This window comes from Passer montanus, unplaced genomic scaffold (genome assembly GCF_014805655.1).
Source record: "Passer montanus isolate IOZ18808 unplaced genomic scaffold, ASM1480565v1 scaffold60, whole genome shotgun sequence".
NCBI classification, from domain to species: Eukaryota; Metazoa; Chordata; class Aves; order Passeriformes; family Passeridae; genus Passer; species Passer montanus.
This window is the reverse complement of record NW_024371038.1, coordinates 3,091,149-3,115,130: the sequence shown is the minus strand read 5'-3', so window position 1 is coordinate 3,115,130 and position 23,982 is coordinate 3,091,149. Positions and strand designations below refer to the sequence as shown.

The window sequence follows — 23,982 nt, the reverse complement described above, 5'->3', positions numbered from 1 at the left end:
TCTCTACATTTCTACTTTTTTATTTATTAATGTAGATTTTGAGAAAAGATTCCCCAGTGGATTTTTCTGTCAACAAAGCTAGTAAAAGTTTGTGCCCTTACCCATTGCTGTCACCTCTCGACTGCCAATTCAGTGGTGTTTGGGTCCCAGCCTTTATAACTGGATCATGAAATGGTTGATGAAGTGTGAAGGGAGGAACTTGGGAGAGTGGAAGTAGGCAGCAATTATTTAAACTGCCTTTGCTGCATAGAAAAGTGTAATTCCAATGAATAGCACAGTAACTTGACAGTGTATGATGCCATGTTCAAAATACTTCTCTGCTAGCCAGAATCTTCTGCAATGGTCAGCAGGTTCTTTGATTTTAGGATAATGCCCCATGTAAGGACTGTAGTGGTGATCTTAAAGTCTGGGAGAGTGCAGATACTTTCCTAAACTTGGTCTCTCTATGAAATGTCTCAGTGTGACTGGAGAAGAACATTGCTGGTGGCAGTGGGTTCTGTAGGGAGGAAATACTTTTACTGTATTGCCTGAAGAGCTGACACTGAGAAGCCTCTCTTGAGGTGTGGCACATCAGGGTATGTGATCTTCTTCACTAAGGTATTTAACTATATGATAGTGAAGAAGAGGGATTCATCCTGTGTAAAATCTAAAATATTAGAAATACTACTAGAAAATGAGGTGGGACTTGGGAAATGTGTGTTTATAAATTTGAGTGTGATAATAGTACTCAGTGATAATGTTATTTGATTTAGTGAGAGAGCTCTGGAAAAGAGGATCCCTGGAAGAGAGGTAGAAAGGAGAAGAGCATTAAATCATAGTTATAGACATTAAATTTGTTGTCAATATATTCTACATAACTTGGGATAGAGAGAACATGCTTTTATCATATCCCTAATAATTTTTGTGTAATTTTCTTCAGCTATCAGAACGATAAATTCAAAGTTGGTAATTGGAAACCATTTTAAAAATACTTTCATAACTATATTGGAGAAGTTTAGAAGAGAAATAGTGTGTGTTTTCACAGAGCACCAATTCTGTATTTTTAATACTTCTGTGTCTATATTAGAATACTGCTAGTCATTACCATGTATGTCTACATTTAGGACAATTCAATATTTGTTTGTAGTTCTTATCTCTAGTAGAGCTCATGGCAGTACAATTCAAACTACACTGCACTACTAAAAATCCAGACTAGAGAGCTGCAGGAACATGAAGACAAGTACCTGGCTGTCGTCTGTGAACGGGGCTGTGGAATTCTGGGCAGGAGTTACAAAGGCTGTGGAGTTGCCAGACAGTGTGTGACTATTCTTAAGTTACCAGATTCAACATCTTGGTTTTGTGTTCTGGCTAGTCATCTTTTAGAAATACCTAGTTCCTTTTGAAAAGCACCTGCCCATGAAACTGTCTTAAACTGCTGCATGAGCAGTTAAAGCCATAGAAGTATTTTCTATAGTGATACATGTGGTTCTTGTCACACTTAAATTGTACTGTCATTTATTATTATTGATTTCAGTATTGAATTTTAGCATGATGCCCCCCATTGTGACAAACTGGTTGTTTCCCCAAGCAAATCAATACTAGAGGAGTAAGATTAAGAGTGGATGGTGGCAATAATGGAATTCTATTTTGTGATTTCTAATTGTATGATGGTTGTTGTTAAGTTTTGTTCAGTTTCCTTTCACATGAGATGTTAACATATCATTCTGTTTCTAATTGTATGATGGTTGTTGTTTTGTTCAGTTTCCTTTCACATGAGATGTTAACATATCATTCTTAGATGTTTTAGACTAGAAATCAAGTTTCTGAAATTTTGATATTTTTGAGGACTTTTTAGTTTACTTACTGTTTCTGACAGAGAGCTTTTGAAGACATTGTTGCATTAGGAACTAAGTTTAGGGAAGATAACTTTCTGAAAAAGTGTGCTTTGAGTTTGATCTTCCCAGTTATAATCTTAATGAGAAGACGAGCTGCTTTTGTCATGTCTGCTCTATAACTGAGAACTTCTCTATGGTCACCTTTTTCCACAGATAGTTGACAACTCAGTGAACTTTCTAACAGTATTTTGTCTCTTCACTACATAAGTTTAAAAAAATGCAGGAGTGTTCATTTGTAGATTTCAAAGCTAAGTAAGGCAGTCTACAAATAGTGTTTCTGCTGTGCAGAAGGAAATGTATTTTCAAGAGCTTAATTTGCAAACACAAATAGAAGCTGAGGGAAGGCAAGGTGAGTCACTGACTCACCTCTAGTTATCAGGCTTTGTGGTTTTATTTCCATCTGAAGGGTGGAGTGGGATAGTTGTTTTAAAAAAAAAATAAACTGGAAAACAAATAATAGGTATTCTTCTAATGATCAAAGTATCGTGATTTTATTGATTTGGGCCATTAATATTGCTAGATAACACCCAAAGCTCCAGAGGCATAAACTCTGTGCATTACTGTATGGAGGAGGCAAAAATATTGTGCAGCTGAATTCTAAGGTTGTTCTTTTTTTCTCAAGATGTGTCTGGTTTGTGCTGGTACACTACCAGTTCCTCTATTACTCTGTACAAACCTTTATGTTCCAGAGGTTCTTAAACATTTATCTTTTCATAGAAGTTCTGTGCATGATGTTTGCCATGATTAAGGTTTTAAAGCAAAGACTGATGGGGCAAAATGGAAGGAGATGCCTTTTTAGTCTTGTATCATGATGTACTTAAACTCTCTCTGGTCTTCTCTGTGTTGCCTAAAAATCTGTGACTTTGGTTCCATCACCTTTAATGCAATGTCACTTGAGAAGGCTTTAGTACAGGAGCGCTTGTGGAAAAATGGAAGGTTTTGTTCGTTTTCTCTATTTACGTAATGAAGTCTCAAAGAAAAATCTAAATGGGAGCAGTGCAAACCTGAAGCACCTTTCCTATGTCTTGGATATTTGAACAACACCTTGAGTGTCCTGCTTATTCACATATCTGCTTAAAGAGCTTGACTTATGAGGAGTTATTTAGCACAGGACAAGTACGTTTTTGCCTTTCTTACAGCACTGCTGAAATACACTGTATTTCTTCAGTTTCTTTAACTAGGCTGATTAAATTCAAACCATTTAGGAGATGGCTTCTAAGTTTTTGTGCTGCTTAATAGTTGCTCTGTGATTTTAGCTCATTGGCTCATATTTATGAATTTAGTGAGAAACTTGATATCAGAATGCATAAAGGCACTTCATGCTTTTCACAAACTCAGCCAAATTCTTCTGTCTTAAGTTTTCAGCTCCAGTGTGCTTTCAAATTTATTGTGAATCCCTATGAAATGACACTGAGCTTGCACTGAGGTGTAAGCTTTACTGAACTAGCATTGCATGAAGGCAGTGCTCCTCATTTGGTGAGACCCCACTGCGTACTAAAGGTTGTAGTTATGAAATACAGACTTGGAAAGGTCATAAAGCTACTGCTAATAAATACAGTTAAAAATGTACATAGAACAATGGATTTAAGTACATTCTTATCAAAAAGAATTATTAATGAACAGAAAGTGGACAGCATAGATCTGATGGCAGGAAGGTTGCATCTAATCTGAATTACTGAGTGACCTAGGAAGCCTGCTTGGAGGGATTACCAAATAATTATGTTAATATGCAATTATCACCTCATTTCTTCTGTAGTAACCTCAAGATGTAGTGTAGTAAGGGTGTTATAGCAAGTGCTGATAGTTTGCAAAAATACTGATGTTCAAGATTTTTTAAGACAATAAGATTAGCTTAAGGCATTTAAATTATGATCTGTCAGCTTGAAGATAGATCTGACCTTACACTTTTAATGCTTAGGCTGTCTGGCCACAGGCAGTCATATCTGCAGAACACATTATGATTTTTAAAACTGATACTTTATAAATAAAAACAGTATTTAAAATTAGGTAGATTTTAAATCAGTTAATAGAGAGTGGAGTGTGGCTTAGCTGAATAAATAATTGGTTTCTTTCTACTTTTGAATATGAAATAATTTCTGCATAGTAAATAGCATAGCATGTAAACCAAGAATAACACTGTTAAGTGCATTGCAGTTATTCTAGGCTTAACTGAAATAGTTGAATTGAACTGAATAATTGAATTTAAATAGTTGAATTCGACCTAGTCTTTAGATGAAGTGTGTTTCAAAGGTAGGAGCTGGAATTGTGTACACTTGTGTAGGCTTTTCCAGACATTTTCCATCACCATTTTTACATGTATATATCTCCTAGGTATATTGCACTAGATGCTTAAATAAAAATTACCTCAACCATCTGGTTGAGGTAATATAGTCCTGGTGGTGGATATGATAAACAGTACTTTCAACAAATTGAAAGTTTGATCTCAATTTTTAATTTGAAAATTTAAAAATTGAAATATTTTTATATATTTTGAAAGAATTAATAGTTTTGTATTCCTGATATGGTATAGAGAAGATAATTTTAAAACTGATGGAAGCATGCAAGTGTATTGCATAGCCTTGGTTACATCTTAGTTATAATGATTGATTTTTCTTTTTTTCCCAAGAGACAAGTTAGATGATAACATTTCCTAAAAAAAACATGGCATTGTGTCTTTAGTTATACCTGTCATTGTTACTGCATAAATTCTGACATGTGGAGTAGATAATGTAACTGAATTAATTATTACATCTTGGTTCAATGTTATCACAAGACTAAATTATTGCAATTTAAAAATAAATTTTCTGTAATGCCGCGCTTTAAAACTGTTATCTTTATTGTTGTTGTCCTGCACAAAAAATAATGAAGTGTACCAACTTGATAGCTGGAAAAATAATGGCACATGATGATAAGAATAAAAGTGATAATTAGCTGAAAATTACTAAAATGTAGCAGTGATATTAGTGATACAGTAAGCATTTCAGGCTTGATTCAAAGACTGAAATCTGTGGGGATACCTGTTTTACCACAGAAGACTTGTAACCATACCCGTATGGAGAGGTTCCCAGTCTCCATATGCACGGTATGGAGAGGAGTCTCTTACAAGATTGCGTCAGGTAATGCCTCAGACACCTGGTAACTCTGAAGAGAATTTCAGTTTCATGGTGACCACAGGGTGTCTTAGCCACTTGCTTAACTTCAGCTTTAATACTAATACTCATTGGCAGTATGATTTTGTACGTAGAGCAGCATCATTTTGTCTTCACGTTGTAAACCTGTGGGAAGTGTTGAGGAGCCATTCCGATAATGAGGATCGCAGTCTCCGAGCAGCGCAGTGTTCTCCCTCTGCCTCCCGCTGCTCGGGGGTACCAGTGAAGCTGCTTTAAATGGGAAGCGTCTGTTCTTCCCCTGAACCCCTCACACCAGAACAGATGGGTGGAACTTGGAGCATGGAAGGTTTTACCTCAGAGGTGGTAACAGTGAAGCCACTCATTAACACTGAATTTACCACTTCGTTAGCAACGTTGCTTCCTGTTGAGAAAAGCTAATACAGGCTCTCAGATTGACTGAGCACGCTTTTGTCTGCTTCTGCAGCAGTAAACCAAGGAAAAGCACATCTTCCAGGCAAAATTGTCTTACTCAATTTCTTACCAAGGTTTTGTGACCAGTTTTGTACTTTGCTGCCTGATACTATATGAAGCCTACATTTTTGAGTTGTAAAATTGCTGGAGCTGTTGTGCATCATTGCAGGCTTCACTTCTTTTAATTGACTTCTGCATTACTGATTCCTGGCGCATGTTTGCACTGCCCATTTCTAACGTCTGTAGGTGATGTAAAGACTCCTGCTGGGTGGTGCATTATCACCATTTTAGGGTGATAGCTTTGGATGTGATCTTATTGGAAGTCGTTATTACAGTGAAAAATGACCCATCTCAAAACAGCAAAGAAAAGCAAAAATCTAAGAAATGGCAAGGTGAGGAACTGGGTGTCTAGTAGAACCTTTACGTAAAGGTATGTTATAGATAATACAATAAAATATTTCACACACTTTAAACATTTATTATGGCTCTGATGTGAGCATTTCTAAATTGACTGGTTCAGTGATGGAGTAACAAAGGAAATATTTTTTCATTACTTAATTTTTCATTGTATTTCTACTCCAAATAGAATTACTTCATCTGCAAAAGTAAGTTATCCTACATTAGGGTTTGTTTTTTACAAACTCAGAAGAGGTTAAATAATTGTTTTGTCCTTTTGCTGATTTGAAACAAAACAAATGTAATAAAAGAGAATTTCTGTGAAGCTGTAGTTAGGTTTGAATTGTGTGGATAGCTGTCATTCTGCTGAGTTTAAAATACTGGACATATTTTAAAACATTGTGTATGAAGATGAAACTGGTGTTGTTTAACTAGGTTGTTTTCTCTCCGTAGGAAAAAAGGATGTCCAAAGTGGTCTTCCTGGATTTCGATAAAGGACCATTGCAGGAAGACATGGATATTAGTTGTGAGTTATAACAACTTAATTCAAAGAATCTAGGTAATAACTCCTTTTAACTGAGTTCCATTCAAAATGCAAATTAGTAACTGAAACTATGTGATTGCTGGAATCAAATCCCACAAAAAATCAAAGTGAGTAGTATTCTTTAAGGGTAAAATATGTGATTTCTGTAAAATATAGATGTCCTGACTCCTAGATGAATGTTTTAATGCCTTATGCTCACTCTGTTCTGAGGACCTGTATAAAAACTGAATGCCAGGGTAGACTGAAGTTTACATTTCTCTTGGTCACACGTTGATTTTCATGTGTAGGCAGCTCCTTTGTGCTCACTAAGCATTGAATAGATGATTTGATGTATGAGTAAGAGCCACTTGTAGAAAGGCCACCCACGGGGAATTAACATGCAGTAGTTCTCCGTACTGGAAGATATTGTTAGTGTCATGCTCTGGATTCAACACGGTGACTTCATCTGGTAGGTAGATCCTAATGAAATGTTTTGTTCTTACAGTATTTTTCCCCCACCTTTGATAAGATGTTGATTAATTTGCCTATTATTTAAAATAGCCTTATAAGCAGATGGGATTTATTTGTTTTAAAGCAAGGAGAGTCCTTTTTTAAGAAGGGAATAGGAAGGCATCTATTTTCCTCAGTGAGTTTGATCCTTTGCTGTGTCTCTGTCACTGATCAGATGCTCAAAATCAGCTTCATTGTGTTTTTCCCTTCTGCAGGCTTCCATGTAGCATGAGGTCAGTTGTATGGAAGAACTTCAAAAAAAGTGCTGCCTTGAGAAATATAAAGACTGTTTTAGTTTCCTAAAGTATGTTTAAAAAAAAAACCCAGAATTGCTAACAGATATCTAGGTAGCCTTCTTACTTTTACTTCTGGAGAACAACTGAAGATAATCTGTATTTATGTACATATAGAATGTATTTGCTTTTGTTTTGACAGTTAATTTTCCTCATCTTGCCTGTGTGTATATGTCAGGCTTCTTTGAATGGGATATTTGGCAGTGACTAGTTTGCTGTATGGTTATTAATAGTGCAGCAAAAAAAAAAATTGTAATATTTTTATTGCTTCATTGATTCACTATAAATGTTCTGGATATCCTAAATGAAAAGTAGATTTTTGACAAGTTCAAAACATCTTTTTAGATTACAGTGTGAAGAGTGATCCTGAAGAAAAGCTGTAAATTAAAGTTGTCATTATTTATTTCTGCAATTGCCTGATTTTTTCTTGTTTGTTTTTTAGTATAAATATACTTAATGGACAGACCAGCAATATGGGTGATTTAGAGACAAATACTGAAGTCACTGGTGCTAAAGAAGAAGAAATCCTGTGTGATGATAATTTTGTATCTGAGGAAGAAGGTGGCATTCCCAAACCAGAAGAGAGTGACACGTCATTTCAGAACAACACATTGACTCTGACTGAGGAGCTATCAAGGGACAGATCTGAAAAAGCCTTAAGTGGAGGCCAGGCTTCTCTATTTATACACACTGGTGCTCCTACTGTTTCTAGTGAAGACTTTATGTTGTCTAGAGGAACTGCTGTTAATGGACCAGTTTCACACTCCACCTCAACAAAGACTTCCATTATGAATAAAGGCAGCGTTTCACTAACCACTGGACAGCCTGGGGGTCATCTTGCAGATTCCTGCTCAACTTTGACAGTGGTTCATGATCTTCAGCCAGCCAAGAGTACAACACAGAAATCCAATCAGCACCAAGTTTTATTTTTGTTACCTGATGTAGCACATGCTAAGAACCTGACTCATTCCATTAAAAATCTACCTACCTCTGCTTCAATTGGTTGTGATTCACAGCAAACAGTAGGAAATAGTGTAGATAGCACTTTAGTAGACCAAGTAGAAGTTTGTGAGGATGATAAAAATTTACTAGTAAAAGATGATTGTGTCGATACATTAACAAGCATTTCCTCAGGTACAGGTGGCTTCAGATCGGGATGTGATCCCAGCTGGGATCCACAGAAAGAGTTTATACAGTTTCTTATGACTAATGAAGAAACAGTAGAGAAGTCTCCCATTCACTGTAAGGTAGGGCTAGAAAAGAAGCGAAAAAGGAAAATGGACGTTAGTAAAATAACACGCTATACCGAAGACTGTTTTGATGATACCAGTTGTATTCCTAGTAAATCAAAACTATTAAATGTTGAATTCTTAGAGCAGAATGAGGAGCTACAAATAGTAGAGCCACAGAAATATTCTTTGAGTAAAGTAAAGCCTGAATCTACAGATGAAGAGCTGGAAACTGTTGATGGTATCCAGCAGCTCATTTATAGTCCCACTAGTAACTGTGCAGAAGATACTTCTCCTGTTCACACTAGCACTTTTCTATCCAATACTTTGAAAAACAAATGTGAAGAGAATGATTCTGAACCACCATCTACTTTCAGTACTGATGAACCATCATTTTATCCCTGTACAAAGTGCAATGTGAATTTTAGAGAGAAGAAACATCTGCATAGGCATATGATGTACCATTTAGATGGGAACAGTCATTTCCGGCATCTCAATGTCCCCAGGCCCTATGCATGTAGGGAATGTGGAAGGACATTTCGAGATCGTAATTCACTTCTTAAACATATGATAATCCACCAGGAAAGAAGGCAGAAACTGATGGAAGAAATCCGTGAGCTGAAAGAGCTTCAGGATGAGGGTAGGAGTGCACGGTTACAATGCCCACAGTGTGTATTTGGTACCAATTGTCCCAAAACGTTTGTGCAGCATGCAAAGACCCATGAAAAAGATAAAAGATATTACTGTTGTGAGGAATGCAATTTCATGGCTGTGACAGAAAATGAACTGGAGTGCCATCGAGGGATCGCTCATGGAGCAGTAGTCAAATGTTCCATTATTGGTAGCGACTTGTCCCAGAGAAAAAGTCAGAAAAAGGCATCCTTGAAAGATCCTTATTTAGGATCCTCAAGAAAGTCATCTACGTATATGTGTAAGCTGTGTCCATTTGCTACTTCAGCTAGAAGCATTTTAAAAAAACACATGGCATATTTGCATTCAGCATCATGCCTTGATCCCTTTGGTAGCCATCTTAGACTAGAGAAAAGAAAAGGCAGTTTAATAGAAGAATCTTTAGATTTTCGTAGCAGGACAAAGCAGTTGATCAAACATTCTTCTACTTTTCCAAAGAACTCTGCTTTAAAACAGGATGTAAAAAGATCATTTGGCTCTACTTCACAATCCAGTAACTTCGCAAAACTTCACAAGAGACCCTACAGGATACAGAAGGCTCGGAAAAGCGTTTCACAGTCATCTGTAAGTGTGTGCAATCTAAATTCTACAAACAAGAACTTTTTTATTAGAAATAGCATTGACCAAAAACGTAAATGTTTTCGTCAAGCAGCAAAGCAGAAAGCTAGTGCCAAAAAAAGTAATTATTTGTATAGACACAAATATGAAAACTACAGGATTATTAAAAAATCTAGTGACTCTTACCCTTTGCATTTAAAAAAGGAAGAGTCCAAATCTGTCAATGCTTTACATTTATTTTCTTCATCAAGTAATAATTGTTTTGTCATGGATTCAAATAGCCTTGATTGCAAAAGGGCAGAAGGCTGTAAAGATCATAGGCATGTAGCTGTAAAGAGAGTGGTTAAAGAATCCAAGAGGGAAGGCTCTGTTACAGGAGATGATTTGGATTGCTATCCAGATTTTCTGCATAAAATGACTGTTGTTGTTTTACAGAAACTAAACTCTGCTGAAAAAAAAGACAGCTATGAAACGGAGGATGAAAGTTCATGGGATAATGTTGAACTATGTGATTACACTACACAGTCTGTGGAGGATGAATCTTACAGTGATATTAATCAGGAGCATGTAAACCTATTCCCCATATTCAAAGGTAAAATGGAAGATAATGAAGCTGGTGATAAATCTTCACTTGGTTATGAGCAGAATGATGGCTTTTATTTTGAGTATTACGAAGATGCTGAGGGTAGTAACTTCTTGCATGACTTGCATGATCCTCAGAATTTAGAAAATGTAGGATCAGCATTGCCAAAGCATAATTCAGTTTTCCACTGGACTGATTTGTCGCTTGAAAAGAAATCGTGCCCATACTGTCCAGCAACCTTTGAAACAGGTGTTGGCTTGTCCAATCATGTCAGAGGACATCTTCACAGAGCTGGACTAAGCTATGAAGCCCGTCACGTTGTTTCACCAGAACAGATAGCAACAAGTGACAAAATGCAGCATTTTAAAAGAGCTGGAACAGGGACTCCAGTTAAACGTGTTAGAAAAGGTAAGATTTGTTTTTTTATTTGGGTACAAAGTTGGGTGGACAAAGGAACTTAACTGAGCACTGAACAAGGCTTGCTTTAGCTTCTTGTGAAGCCTCTCTTCTTGTGATTTGCAGTTGTCATGTTTAACTGTATATAATTGTCAAAAAACATTATAATTATTTTCTTTGTAGCGATTGAGAAATCTGAAACTTCCTCTGAGCATACATGTCAGCTCTGTGGTGGCTGGTTCGATACTAAAATTGGATTGTCTAATCATGTGCGAGGACACCTGAAGAGGCTTGGCAAAACCAAGTGGGACGCACACAAGTCTCCTATCTGTGTTCTGAATGAGATGATGCAAAATGAAGAGAAGTATGAAAAAATTCTAAAGGCTTTGAACAGTCGCCGTATTATTCCCAGACCATTTGTTGCTCAGAAATTTGCATCAAATGATGACTTTTTATCTCAGAATGTTATACCTCTTGAAGCATACCATAACGGCTTAAAGACTGAAGATATCTCTGTGTCTGCATCGGAGGAAGAAGGGCTGAGTTTCCTAAATGAATGTGATGAAACAAAAGCAGTGCTACATGATGAAAAAAGAAATCAGTCACTTACACTGATAGAACTCCTGAAAAACAAGAGGTTAGGAGAAGAAAGGAATCCTGATATTTCCCCTCAAAAGATTCATAATCAAACTGCAAGAAAGAGGTTTGTTCAGAAATGTGTTCTTCCATTAAATGAAGACAGTCCATTGATGTATCAGCCACAAAAAATGGACTTGACTATGCAGTCAGGTAAGAAGGTGTTTCTTGACATCATTTCCAAAGAATCATATCATTCATAGAAAATGTACAAGTGCAGAGTATTTTATTTGGGATTCTATTCATTTAATTCTTGTTTCATTTCCAGAGGACACTTGACTGCGAGAGGTAGCACAGCAAATTTTTTCTGACATGTTTTTCGTGAAAACCCCTCAGCAGCACTGAAGGGTTTTTCCATTGAGTATAGTTCCTGTTCTGCTTATGACTGGGCTTGCACATTGAAAGTGGACACAAAGTGAGCCTCAGTAAGGAAGAAGACACATCCTGCAGTAAAAAAGTTGAAGTGTCCGTGCATATTTGGTAGACTAACAGTTCTGAAATGTTTGAGCTTGCCAACCCTGTTTTTGGGCATTGAAACAGCTGGTTTAGGAATACTGCTTTTAAGTCTTCAAAGTTTGTGCAAGGCAGCATTTGCTCAAACTAACAGAACTGTTGATACCATTATAAATGCATAATACTTCAGATTGGTGAATCACTGTCAACTAATTTTGATGGTTTTAGGCAAACATACTCTTACAACATAGATTAATTCTTGTTTGTTGCAAATTGTGGCTGCTGTGAGAAACTCATGCTTGCTTAGGGTCTGACTATCCTGAGTGACAACCTGTGCTGGTTCAAGCTTTGTTGGCATACAGTTGTAGCCAGCAGGTTTCCAGTGCATGGCCTCTAACCAATGAGGACCTAGATTGTCCCTCCACTGAGAATTGTGCTAATGAAACAATTCTGCAATCAACTTCCTAGCTACTCTGTATACTAATAGAGCAGGCTTTTAGGGTGATGTTTTTAACTTACTTGTCACATGAGAATTATTTCTAGTCTTGGGGAACTCTTACAACATCCTTTTTAATGTGTATATAGAGCTTGCATTTACTGGTTTCTTGGTTGGACACCACCAATGCTACAGGATTCTCAAGACTGGAGAGCAGGATCTTATTTTTATACCCCTGACTTTTTTTGTGCTGTTTCTTTTCTTGTTATGGAGCAGGCTAGTAAAACTGGCAGTGCCTAGTACTTTTTCACCTGTATTCTTTTCTTTCTTTAAACAAAAAACCCCAACAATCTGATGTGCTCAGAAGTTCTTTTAGGGGCTATAAAAGTGTGGCAATAAATCTCTTAAGAAGGGTGGCTTTCTAAAATGACATAGTAGAAGTGGAAAAGAATTACATTTTATGTCTTCTGTACATCTGTGGTTGTCCCTTAAGACAGGAGATTGCTTAATAAAGGAAGTGTATCTTTGACAGGTTTAATGATTTGAAAAATAATGCTCAGAGGAATAGCTTGCCAAACCTGACACTGTGTTTTGCTTTCTGTGTAATATTTACTGCTCAATACTAGGTAGAACCTGTTTGGTTATGATGAACAACAAGTAAAAATAAAAATATGCTCGCATAGTACTAACAGTTCTGAATGGGGCCCGATAGTTTTCTGTGGCTGAGGTAACAGAATTTGATAACTAACGCACTGTGCCAGTTGAGTTAATAAGAAAATATTTAACATCAAGTTGAAAATCTTCTTTTTTTCCTAAAAAAGGCAAATATTCTAATTCTGGTTTTAGTTTTACAAAGGCTTTTACCAACCAGGTGTTCTTCTTCCGTAACTTGCCTGAAAAAACAGCATGTCTTCTGTGGGCTGCTGGAGAATAGCATTCTTTCTTTCCTGCAGAGACTTTTCAGCTGAGTTGTTTTAGATTTTTCATTTATTCTTCTAATAATTTATTAGTAGAGAACCTGAAATATTAGTTCACCAAAACAATATATCTGTGGTAAAATGCAGGGAGAAATATTGTGAAGTTGAGGAGGAGATAAGTTACAATGGTTTCTTTGTCTGTAAGTGAGGAGTTTCAGTATTGAAAGTATGAACAGTATTGTTTCATTGTTTTCGTGTGATAAATAGCATGTTGCTTTGTTGATATTTATTTAGCACAAAGATTTTAGCAAAAAACCTTCAAATAATTTACTTTCATTATCAATTGTGCATCTAAAGTAATGAATAGAAAATGCACTGAACAAAATGTTTTGTCTAACAGCTGCTCAGTGGTGTGTTTTACCACCTTTTTCTCTGAGCCTTCAACAGCAGCCTAATTTTAGTAGTGAGTGCTTTAGTCTTATGGGTAAAACACTTTTAATTACCACTTTGTCAACTTGACTTTTCAAATTCTCTTTATTGGAAATTCTGAAAGCTCTGAAATTTCTCAACAGAATTGTGCTATTCAAATTGCAGGATTGTATTTTGGAATTACAGCTTCATTATGTGGAGATCTGTAGGAGCTTGGTAGTAGGTATTAAATGCAGAGTAGCCTACTGGGCTCAAGTTGCCTCCTTTCTGTTCTTTTTCAAATAACATGGTTTGGCTTAAAGCACTAGGTGGAAAACTAATATCGGTTAACTTGGATCCTTCTAATATACTAAACAATTGCGTCAATGCAGTGAATATATTTTAAACCATCTTTATTGCAGAAAACTTTTTACAACGCTTTGAGAATTTCATTTTTTGAAGAGAGAACTGGATTATAGTTTTCTTTTGAATGATAGGTATGCCTGTGAAGCTTAGAACGTGTGTGCATTGCAATACGACGTTTACAAGTGCTGTTAGCCTGTCCAACCACTTACGCGCTTATGCACGAAAGAAGAGTGCTGGACTTTTGACTGGGACAGGTATGTTTTGTTACAGATGTAAAAGCAAGTCTGTCTATGATACATTTTCTTCATCAGACTGGACAAAAGCATATGTTAATTCAAAATAATTCTGAAGCTTCTGCCGGTAAACAATTTATTTGCCATAAAACTTCAGCAACCTGTAAGAAAATGTATGTTGCTGTTGTCCACTCTCGTGTCTGATTTTCATTCTTAGTCTTTGATTTTGGATCCAACATTTAAGGTATGTAAGCAAAACTAAGAGATGGTTGCTTAATTCATTCTCTTATGATATTGCAACTTCCAAACCAGATAGTTTGCCTTCTAATGAAGTGTTTTAAAGTATCTCAGAAATGAGAGTGGTGGGGAGAAAAAAGGCGACGATACAACAAGTAGTTTTTACTGTCTAGTACATATAGTTACAAAGAATACTCCAGTAGAATAGGAAAAACAAGTTATTTTACACTCTGTATATTTCTAACAACATATGATATGTAGTTGGTTTCATATCTTGTTTGGCTCACAACCCAAAAACTACCTGTTCTGACATTGAATGAGGGTAGTACAGCATTTGGCACTGCTATTAATGTTTTTTATTAAAACACACTTCATTTTGAAATTCTAATATGCCATATTTTGATTTGTTTTCAGAGACCTGTAGCTTGCTTGGCTGCAGGCAGTTTCTGAGTTAACTTGGATTATTGCTGAGATTAGTGGGACTTCACATGGTCAACAGCAAATTGAGGAGCAGAGATGCAATATAATGAGGAAATTTTGGAGATATGAAGCCTGAAATATTCTGTAATTAAGAAGGGCAACCATCAGTTTTTTGTGTCAACAAACACAGACTTTTACATAATGCTCTTGGAAAATGCGTAATCCTTTTTTGATCTGCAAATGTAATTCATTATGCTAAGAATGACAAACTGAGTAGCAGGCTTTCTCTGTAGAAGGCTGAAAGTAATGTGTTTGTAATACAGGCCTGTGGCTGCCAGATCTTCTGTTGTTTTACATTAGTGCTGCAACAAAGCAGATTTGGAAGGAAGTCAGCAGACATAGTAATGCCTAACATGTAGAAGAATATGCCTTTAGTCAGTGATTCTGAAAGTTTTCGTATTTATTCAGTAGAAGGGTGATGGTAGTGAACTTCATTTACCACTGCTGTGATTTGATGTTATCCCTGTGGTAAGTTCCTTTTCTTATATACCTACAGAGGAAATATTTTTCAATAGCTATATATTTAAATTGCACATTAATAACTTAACAGTAAATCAATGAAGGAGACACTGGCATATAGGATAGTACAGAGATTGCATCCTAGACAAGCACTTTGTACCTAGCTTCCCTCTTGCTAAGTGGGAAAAGTGAAGGAAGCTGGTTTAGGTAATTTCAGGGATTTTTGTTTGTTTTCTCTATGAAACGTATTTTGCTATTGAAGTAGTTGCATAGTCATCAGAGCAGGTTTCCATTTTCTTAAAAGAATGGAAAGAAAACTCATGAGTTTTCTATCATTGGACCTACAAGTTGGTTTTGAATTAGGTTGGAAGTTTAAATAAAAGGTTAGAAACAAAAGTTTGGGGAAAAAAAAATCTTTTGCTCTCAGAAGCTGGAGCTAAGCCAGATAAATAACTTATACCATGGATAAAGGCCTGTCACTGAAACCATCGACTTAAGGAGTCAATGTTGAGTTCTAGCTGTAACATCATGCCAATGTATATTTTTAGCAACTTAGTCATTGTTGTCCTGCAACTCTGTGAAGATTGTAAACTTTGCTCGTTGACTTCTCACTCAAGCAAGCTTAATGCAAGGCTTGTACACCAAAAAATATGCTTTTAAACAATTGTTCTATTTGATATTCCACTTCGTAATATAAGTTTTGTGAAGAGAATTATTTTAATGCAAGATTTCACTAGTACACACTAGTTTTAAAGTACACACAAGTACACTCTTGTTATGAGTGTTGCTCTTGAGTAGATCTCGGGTTTTCCTTATTAAAAGATGGTTGTGGTTGAGAGCAATTTTGAGATATCTTCAGTTGGGCCTCAGCCACAGCTAAACCTTCAGTGGTCTTCAGACATTGTATGGAGAAATGAGGACATGTTTATACATGTTGCTTCTCATTTAGCCTTTCTTATATCTTCTAAAGCAAACATAACTACCAAAACTAAAACATTTCAGTTGAATAATTATCTTAGTTTCTTGCTCTAATAAAATAATGGTGTCTAAACATGAATGGTGTAATTCTTTTATCTGGCAGTTGTTATGGGACCTGTCTAGGCACTACTATTTATCAGGAAAATAACATGAGAAATACGAGATCCCTGCATGCCACCAAGTGACACCTTTCCAAGCATTACATTAGCTTATGTACTAGTCTCAGATTTTCCATTTGTCTGCACGTGTTTTTGATATTGACTGTTGTCATATTGCTCTTCTAGCAGACATCCTGCTTCTTCAGTCAGTAATGTCATCATATTTAGTTAAATCTTAGCCTATGTTTCTTTTCAAATGCAAGTTGACAGTTTTAGCAGTATAATAAACATAGTTAAGCGTAATGGTAGCTTTGGAGAATAGACTCAAGAAAAACATCCTAGAAGTGAAAGTTCCTAGGCTGTTGGCTGTTTGAGGTTAATCTTTATTAAACTTTATTTGTGCCTATACTAATGTGTTATAGATCCACTGTAGAGCAAGTACCCGTGTCTTCAGAGGTCTGGCTGGAACCTTTTTTGTTGTTATTATTCAGTCCACTTTTTAACAATTTAATCACTCATCTTGATTAGATGTTAATTTCCTTTTATACCTATTTTGATGTATAGCCACACACTGGTGTTTCTCAGAGCAGGTGGTCAATTTGCTTCTTTCTTCTGAGTATCTTTAGAGCATTGAACAAACCTACACAAAATCTTCAAAATGCATCTCACTCTTCTTTGTATAGTTGTTTATTCAGCTTCCTTTCTTTTTTTCTCTCTGGGCTTCTCTTGTTCCCTCCTGCCCTGGCTCTCCCCAAGTCTCTTGATTCTTTCTTACACCCTGGCTTTTTACATCTTCTCTTTGTTGACCCTTTTCACACACTCAGTCTCTTCTTACTGGCTTTCATCTTCTGGGAATCACCACTTTCTTCTTTGGCCTCTGCTTCTATAGGTGGAGACTGCTGTGTCAGAAGTTTGGGAGAGAGCAATAAAGTACAGAGCAAGGAGTCTGGCCTTCAAGCCAGCAGTGTGGCTGAGGTAGTGGTTCATGAGGGCTACTACATGTTCAAATAATTGTTCAAGTTGTTTTGTCAAACTTGTAGCTTTGGAATGGTTGTGGTGGAAGCATATCAAACATGCAGGACTCTGAGATCTTCTGGCTTTGTGTGTCATTGTTCTGTGCTGTTACAGTCATAACAAATCAGCTGACATGATGAGCTCATTTTCAACATCTTATAAAATCCTACAGAGAGCAAATGGTAGGAGGTGTTTATTCAACGTACTTCACTGTGCAGTTGTGATGAGGAGAGATCGTAAATGAATTTGAAAAATTAGTGACTAAATGTACAAGAAAGATAGTTCATTATTTTTTACTTGGCAATGTTTTCAAATGGTTAATTAGTTCCATTTCTATGTCCAATTATTCAACTCGTTCTAGTTTATGTACACTTTGACAAAAGTAATGAAGTCCGAATAAAAGACCCAGCTTCAGTTTTCCTGAAAGAAGAAGCATTTCATGTTGGGGGACATCAGGAAGCAGAGCATTTTAATTTGGAACTGCACACCAAATGTCATGGCATGAAAGGGCATCTACTCATGACCTGTCTAATTCACATAGGCATGCTCATTGAAACCCCTGTGTCCATCTGCTTGTAGTCTTTCTTGATAAGTCATCACAGAGGTTTTTGTATGCAGTGGTTTTACCTAGCATATATTTTTTGAAGTAGTGTGCTCTGAAATTGTACATAATTATCTCAAGTAGAATCCTCCAAAGTTTGATAGTCTTTTGTTTTAAATGGGTTGTTTCTCCATCAAGGTCTGTCAGCAGTTTGAGGATGTTGTGACTGGTTGTTTACAGGAAGTTTTTCATTTATCAACTAGGAAACACCAGGTGGCCAAACTTGAAAGAAAGAGAGTTCTTCCAAAAAGAAGTAGGTCTTTATGGAGAATGAGGAATGGTAGTTTGAAGCTGTTATAACTACAAAGTAGCTGTTAATGATCAGTAGTTCCTACCTCTCTCTAGCAATTTGCTGCAGTTTCCATGCAGCTTACTAGAGCTAAACTAACCTTGGTCTCTTCCCAGACATGATAAAAGACTTTCTGAGGAGGTAATGTTTTGTTACAGTAAAGGCATAGAAAAAGCAGGAACTGAGTTTTGGTCAGAACTTCATGTCAGAACATGGCTGCTTTATGGGGAGGCAGTGGCTGAGGCAATTGTGTGATTTAGTTGAGTTTGCAACCACTTGTAAGCATTGTATCAACAGAGTATTCAAGTGTGTGCATGTAACTTTATTTAAACTTGTTCTCTGGATAGACAAAATGAAATTAATGTGATGGTTATTGATACGCATGCCTCATAACTGCTGTTTGAATTGTAGTTTTCAATGAGCTTTACTCAGACATTCCTCCTTCTTCACTCACTCTCCATCTTCACTGGAGTAACTTCAAAGCATACTGGTGCTGCTTTGAGCTCCCTGAAATGTGAAAGAATATGTTCACTGTCTCAGAACACAAAGGGAATAAAAAAATTACCCTTGCAGAACACAGGATTTGTCTTCTTAGTGTTTTCTGTCTTTTATAACAGCTTCTTGCTTGGGCAAATCTACTTTCAAATTTAGCTAAGTTGCTCTGAGAATTTGTAGCATAATCTGAGTCCTTTTTTTATGATCTTTTACTGTGGTATTTTCTTATCTTTGTTTTATAATTTCCTTATATAGAGCCTCCATCATAAATGGCTGAGAGAACATGCCCTTTTGTTTTCCTCGTTTTCTCACTGTTCATGGAAAAGATAGCTTTCAAGGAAGTAGAAACTACCTTTCCTGCTTAATTATGGCAATTTCTGTCAGTATTGCTGTTGTTTGATTGCACAGTAGTTCAGAGGGGTTTTTTTTCTCAGAAAATTATACACACACACACAACCCATTAGGTGTCAGCAGTCTGTTGCAGAAGACCAACCCAGGTCTTATACGAAAGGGAAAGCTCTCTGAAATGCTTCAGATGCATGTGAGTAGAATCAAATTTTTTCATGAGAATGAATGTCTTTGCCAACATCAAGGAAATCAGCAAGTTCTTGTTCCAAATGCAGGTTGGCCTGTCTAGCAGGAGTCTGTTTTCACTACTCCTTCTTTTTTTTTCCACTCATATAAAATGACATCAACTAACTTGTCATCAGATGCAACTCACAGACACGTTCGCATTCGGGTATTACCAACTTCTGTTTCCCTTCTTCCCATGATGTTCCACAAATGGCAAAGGCAAAGCTTTTGCTGTAGTAAGTGCTGCAGATAAGTTGCGCCTCATACCAACAGTTCTCTTCAAAGCATGGGTGTCTGGGTTCCAGTGTTTTATCTGCTTACATTGCTGCTGGTGTTACTGAAGTTGCAGTATGTAAAACACTTACATATGTGGTAGTTCCTACCTGATATGATAGTTAGCTTTTTTCTTCCTAATTAAATGAAGAATATGTTTCTTGTGAGAGAATGAAATATTAAGAACCCCTTGATGCTTTTCCACAAGCATCTTGGCCATTTCTCTCTTTCCCCCCTGCCACCTTGGGTTACTGCCTTTTTATCCAGACTGATTTTGTTGTTACTGTCAGAAAAAAATGCTGTTAAGCGTCATTTTCCTAATGTTGATCTGAAGAAGTCTCTCTAGGTTGGTGTCTGCTTTCCACTTATTTTTTTGGTTCTCTGATACCTTCAAACCTCAGAAATTCATTCTAAATTTTAGATAGGTAGAAATCTTTAAGTCCTGGGATAGAGCTGGAAAACATCTATTATGTCTACCAAGTTGGAAGTTGGGGTACAAGGTAAAAGCTTGAGATGTGCTCATTTGGAGGGCTTGATTAAAATTAAGGATACAATCAAGACTGTGTGTTCTTTAAATCAACATGTTTTACCGCACCAGACAATGTCTTATGCTTCAGAATGCTAAGAGGTTAATTCTTCTGTTTTATATTCTAGGAGTCAAAACTTTAGCCAAGTGTAACAATTTTTTTTTTTCCATTTTACTGTTAAGATGCTTCAGTAGCATAGCATTATGCCTTCTTGGTATCAAGAATACCACCTGGTACTGTCTTTCTGGTTTCTGTGGAGTTTTTGTTCAAGTGGTGTAACTGGTTGTTTGCAAAAGATTTTGTGTTGGAGTTATATTGTTGGTGTCTTGTGTTTTGGTATAGAGTGTAGCTAGATACACTTCTCAGTTCAAACAGTCGCAAACTTCTTGAGCTTTATCAGCTGTTTGTATCATAACAATATTAATTCAGTTTAATCCACTCATCCCCCACTTTGCTTCTTAGAATCTCCAGGTTTTGTTTCTGATTCCCATTACATTTGTTTATGGGAGATACAGACCTCAGAGCTGTCTGAACTCCTTTGCTATATGCTTCCTGTTCACACACGTTACTTTCATACAGTTTCAAATGCTTAGACTGAATTTAAAAAGTGGCCTTGCCATCCCCGTTGGTTGTCCTAATACCAGCTCCCACTGCCAAGGACTAATACATAGTTTTTGTAAGCTTCATTAGAATTCAGACAGGAGTGAAGGGGAAGCTTCATTTGTAACTCTTAGAACAAAAGGACAAATTTTTGCTTTGTGTTGACAACAAATGGCAGGTGTTTTATTCAAACTAGAAATTCCTGATTGTACTAGCTGAAAGCTACAACTTCATAAAATTGTAACTTGGTTGAACATGAGTGGTCTTATGATGGTACTTGAACTACAAAACAAGTTCTGAGATTTTGACAGGGTTATATGCATGAAAGGGAATTTCCAGTGGTGCTTTGCTTATGTATAATTCTGCAGTAGGTTTGTAGGTGCTTGCTGATACTAAAACAACAGTTTAATGCTGAATGTCAATTATCTAGTCTTTCAAAGAGCAAGCACAATGCTAACCTAAAAAAACCAGCTTCATGTGTTCTACCAGCGTATTTCTTAGAATACACTGTAATTGTTTTGGATTTACCTTATAATTAAATACAGAAAAACAAGAAGGTAGAGGTCTTTTCATTATTGCTATAGGGAATACTTGCTGAATATCTCTGTTTGACTAACACTCATTGAAGTATTACTTTCACATATGAAAATTTCTCTTCTTAGCTTTAGACTGTAAACAAAAGAAGTCAAGGTCAAGATCTGGAAGCAAGAAGAAAATGCTGCCGTTACCTCATAGTGCTGATGAAGTTTACATACTCAGATGCAGGTACACAGTGTTACTTTAGTTGGAAGAATACGTTCTTAGGAGCTTACTAATGTTAGTCCTAAAGGGATTCATTACTGTATCCATAAATGTTTGTGATTAAATTGAATAATGAGGGGGGAAACGAATTGCCTCTTTTCATTAATTTAAACAAAAGGATTTGATTCAGTCACACTTGGGTGTTAGATTGCCATTTGTTTCTCTAACTAAAATCTTAATGGTTGTGTCTGAGTAATATTCTGTCCTTCAAAAGAAACCTTATATAAGAACAACAGATTGTTATTACTGGTATTGAAAGTGTGAGAATGTGAGTTGTATAAGCTGCAGGGTTTTGTGCTCGCAGTTACTAATTTACTCAATTACTAAGTTCTTCAGCTAAAACATGCAGAAACAAACTTCAAGAAAATTAATTTCCTCTTACTATCTTTTTCTTATAATTTTTCAGTAGAGATAGATGTATCTTGATGAATTAATTTTAATATTTGCATAGGTTTTGTGGTCTGGTCTTTCGAGGACCTTTGTCTGTTCAAGAAGACTGGATAAAGCACTTGCAGCGACACATTGTCAACGCAAATCTTCCACGGACTGGAGCTGGCATGGTTGAGGTCACATCACTACTTAAAAAGCCTGCTTCCATTACTGAAACTTCATTTTCTTTACTGATGGCAGAAGCAGCATCATAGAACACAGAAACATTTTAAATTTTAATTGGATGTAAATTTGAAATACTTCATTTTTTAAAATAAATGGCTACACTAAATTATGTTTATAAATGCTAAAGACAGAAAATAGAGGAAGTGGATTACAGTAACATCAAAATAAATTGAATACTTAACAGTTACAGTAAGTAGTCTTTATATTTTATATAGGGTGGAAGATGTGTTTTTAAGGTTTATTATGTTTTTGTCAGTTACTGTGTTCACTATCAATACAAGACCATTATATGTATGGCAGCCATTTTTAAATTGTTGCACATGGGTACTTAAAGGACAGATTTTAATAAAACAAAGAAACCACGTTCTCTTCAGTGTTACCCAAATCAAGGTTCTGTTTATTCCAAAAAGAATTACATAGTAAAATAAGATACTATTATATTTTGTTTGTATGTATGTAGTGTTTTGTATAATACCAAGAACTGCTAATACAATTTACTCAACTTAGGGCATTAAATACCATGTACTTCATAGTTCAAGAGACTGTTTCGTTCAAATAGGGCAATTAGTACTATTCTATCTAGGTGTGTAAGTGTTTTTTTTAAATCACATGAGGCTTTTTGTACTAAAAAGTGGAGGGAAACTTGTTTAAACAAATTTCTAAGAGAAATATGTACATAATACTGGAAATTTGTGGTAAGGAAATATTCTTTACTTCAGTTGCATTTCTCACTGACAATAAAGTGGTGCATCCATGCTACCTCCTACTTGTCAACAAAGATGGTATTTACCCTTATGTTTTTGTATCATAGTAGATTCAATCCAACTTTCTTTATTACAAAGCATCTTTTTGTTAACAAGTTTGTTACTTTTACGACAATTTACTTAAAGTCTGACTTGCTTACAGAAGTTTGCCTCTACTATTTTATTTAACACTGTAGAAATGTACTAATAAGCATTGCTCACTACACGGTTAGAGTAGGCTTTTCATTTATAATTCTGTTTAAAAGATTGATCATTTTAGAAAATTCAAACACAGATTGAAATGTTTCCACATATGAAGAGAATGTTTACAACTTAAATTTTAGAGCTTGTTTTGGATGTGATTATATGTATGAAAACTGTAACACTATGCTCATGCTAAGGACCTACTTACAGAATTATTGAAATAAATGTGCTGTGAGGATGGAAATATGGTGCAGGTGTCTTGGTCATGATGAATTGTGTTTGTTCATTTAAACTGTCTTCAGAACATGATTTTTGTTTTAATCAAATTAGATTCCTCTACAAATCAATTTTGTATGCAAGTAACATTTCATTTTACTCATATAGGGTAACAGATACTGTAGTTAAGCCAAGGATATGCATTGATATTTTCTTTATATGTAAATAAAGTTAAAAGCAGTTAAAGCAAGAGGAGTATTTTGGTAGAGTATATACATACCTCACTGCCAGTGAAATTGCTTTCCTATGGTATATCTCCTTACCAGAAAAATCTCTAAATAAAAAGGTTTAAAGAAAATCTAAATGTCTATAATGTGAAGCATTTATTTGCATTGTGTGAATTAAGTTTGTGGAATTGATTTGTCTTGCTTGAGATTAGAATCTTCTCATGATCTTAAGTAAAAGTACATTTACTTGCAATAAACTGAATTGTTCACAGATGCATTACATTTGATTGGTGGAAAGTATGAATAAATGTCTGTCTTCCTGGATGCACAGAGTTCAGAGTTAACACATGAGGCTTGTTAATGTTCTGATAGAATGGATGGGCTAAAAATGCACAGCTGTGCAAGACAGAGGCCTCAGACAAGGCCATCCTAGCTCTGTCAAGGCTGTCATTAAATTAGTGGTGTCAGGT

General features: G+C 36.1%; 1 protein-coding gene across 12 annotated transcripts in view; it reads left to right on the top strand.

Annotated features, from left to right (window-relative positions):
- ZNF644 (zinc finger protein 644) overlaps positions 1 to 23,653 on the top strand; it is a 74,497-nt gene extending 50,844 nt beyond the window's left edge. For 5 of the 12 annotated variants that reach the window (XM_039727232.1, XM_039727230.1, XM_039727231.1 and 2 more), the window contains 5 exons: positions 6,305 to 7,188; positions 7,620 to 10,645; positions 10,817 to 11,422; positions 21,369 to 21,471; positions 21,959 to 22,530. In XM_039727232.1, the coding sequence (XP_039583166.1) occupies positions 7,127 to 7,188; positions 7,620 to 10,645; positions 10,817 to 11,422; positions 21,369 to 21,471; positions 21,959 to 22,151 (3,990 nt within the window). In that variant the 5' untranslated portion in view covers positions 6,305 to 7,126 and the 3' untranslated portion in view covers positions 22,152 to 22,530. Of the gene's footprint in view, positions 1 to 6,304; positions 7,189 to 7,619; positions 10,646 to 10,816; positions 11,423 to 13,980; positions 14,104 to 21,368; positions 21,472 to 21,958 lie in introns of all 12 variants that reach the window. The other 7 variants (XM_039727239.1, XM_039727234.1, XM_039727226.1 and 4 more) reach the window with 7 other exon arrangements.
- The last annotated feature ends 329 nt before the right edge of the window (positions 23,654 to 23,982 follow it).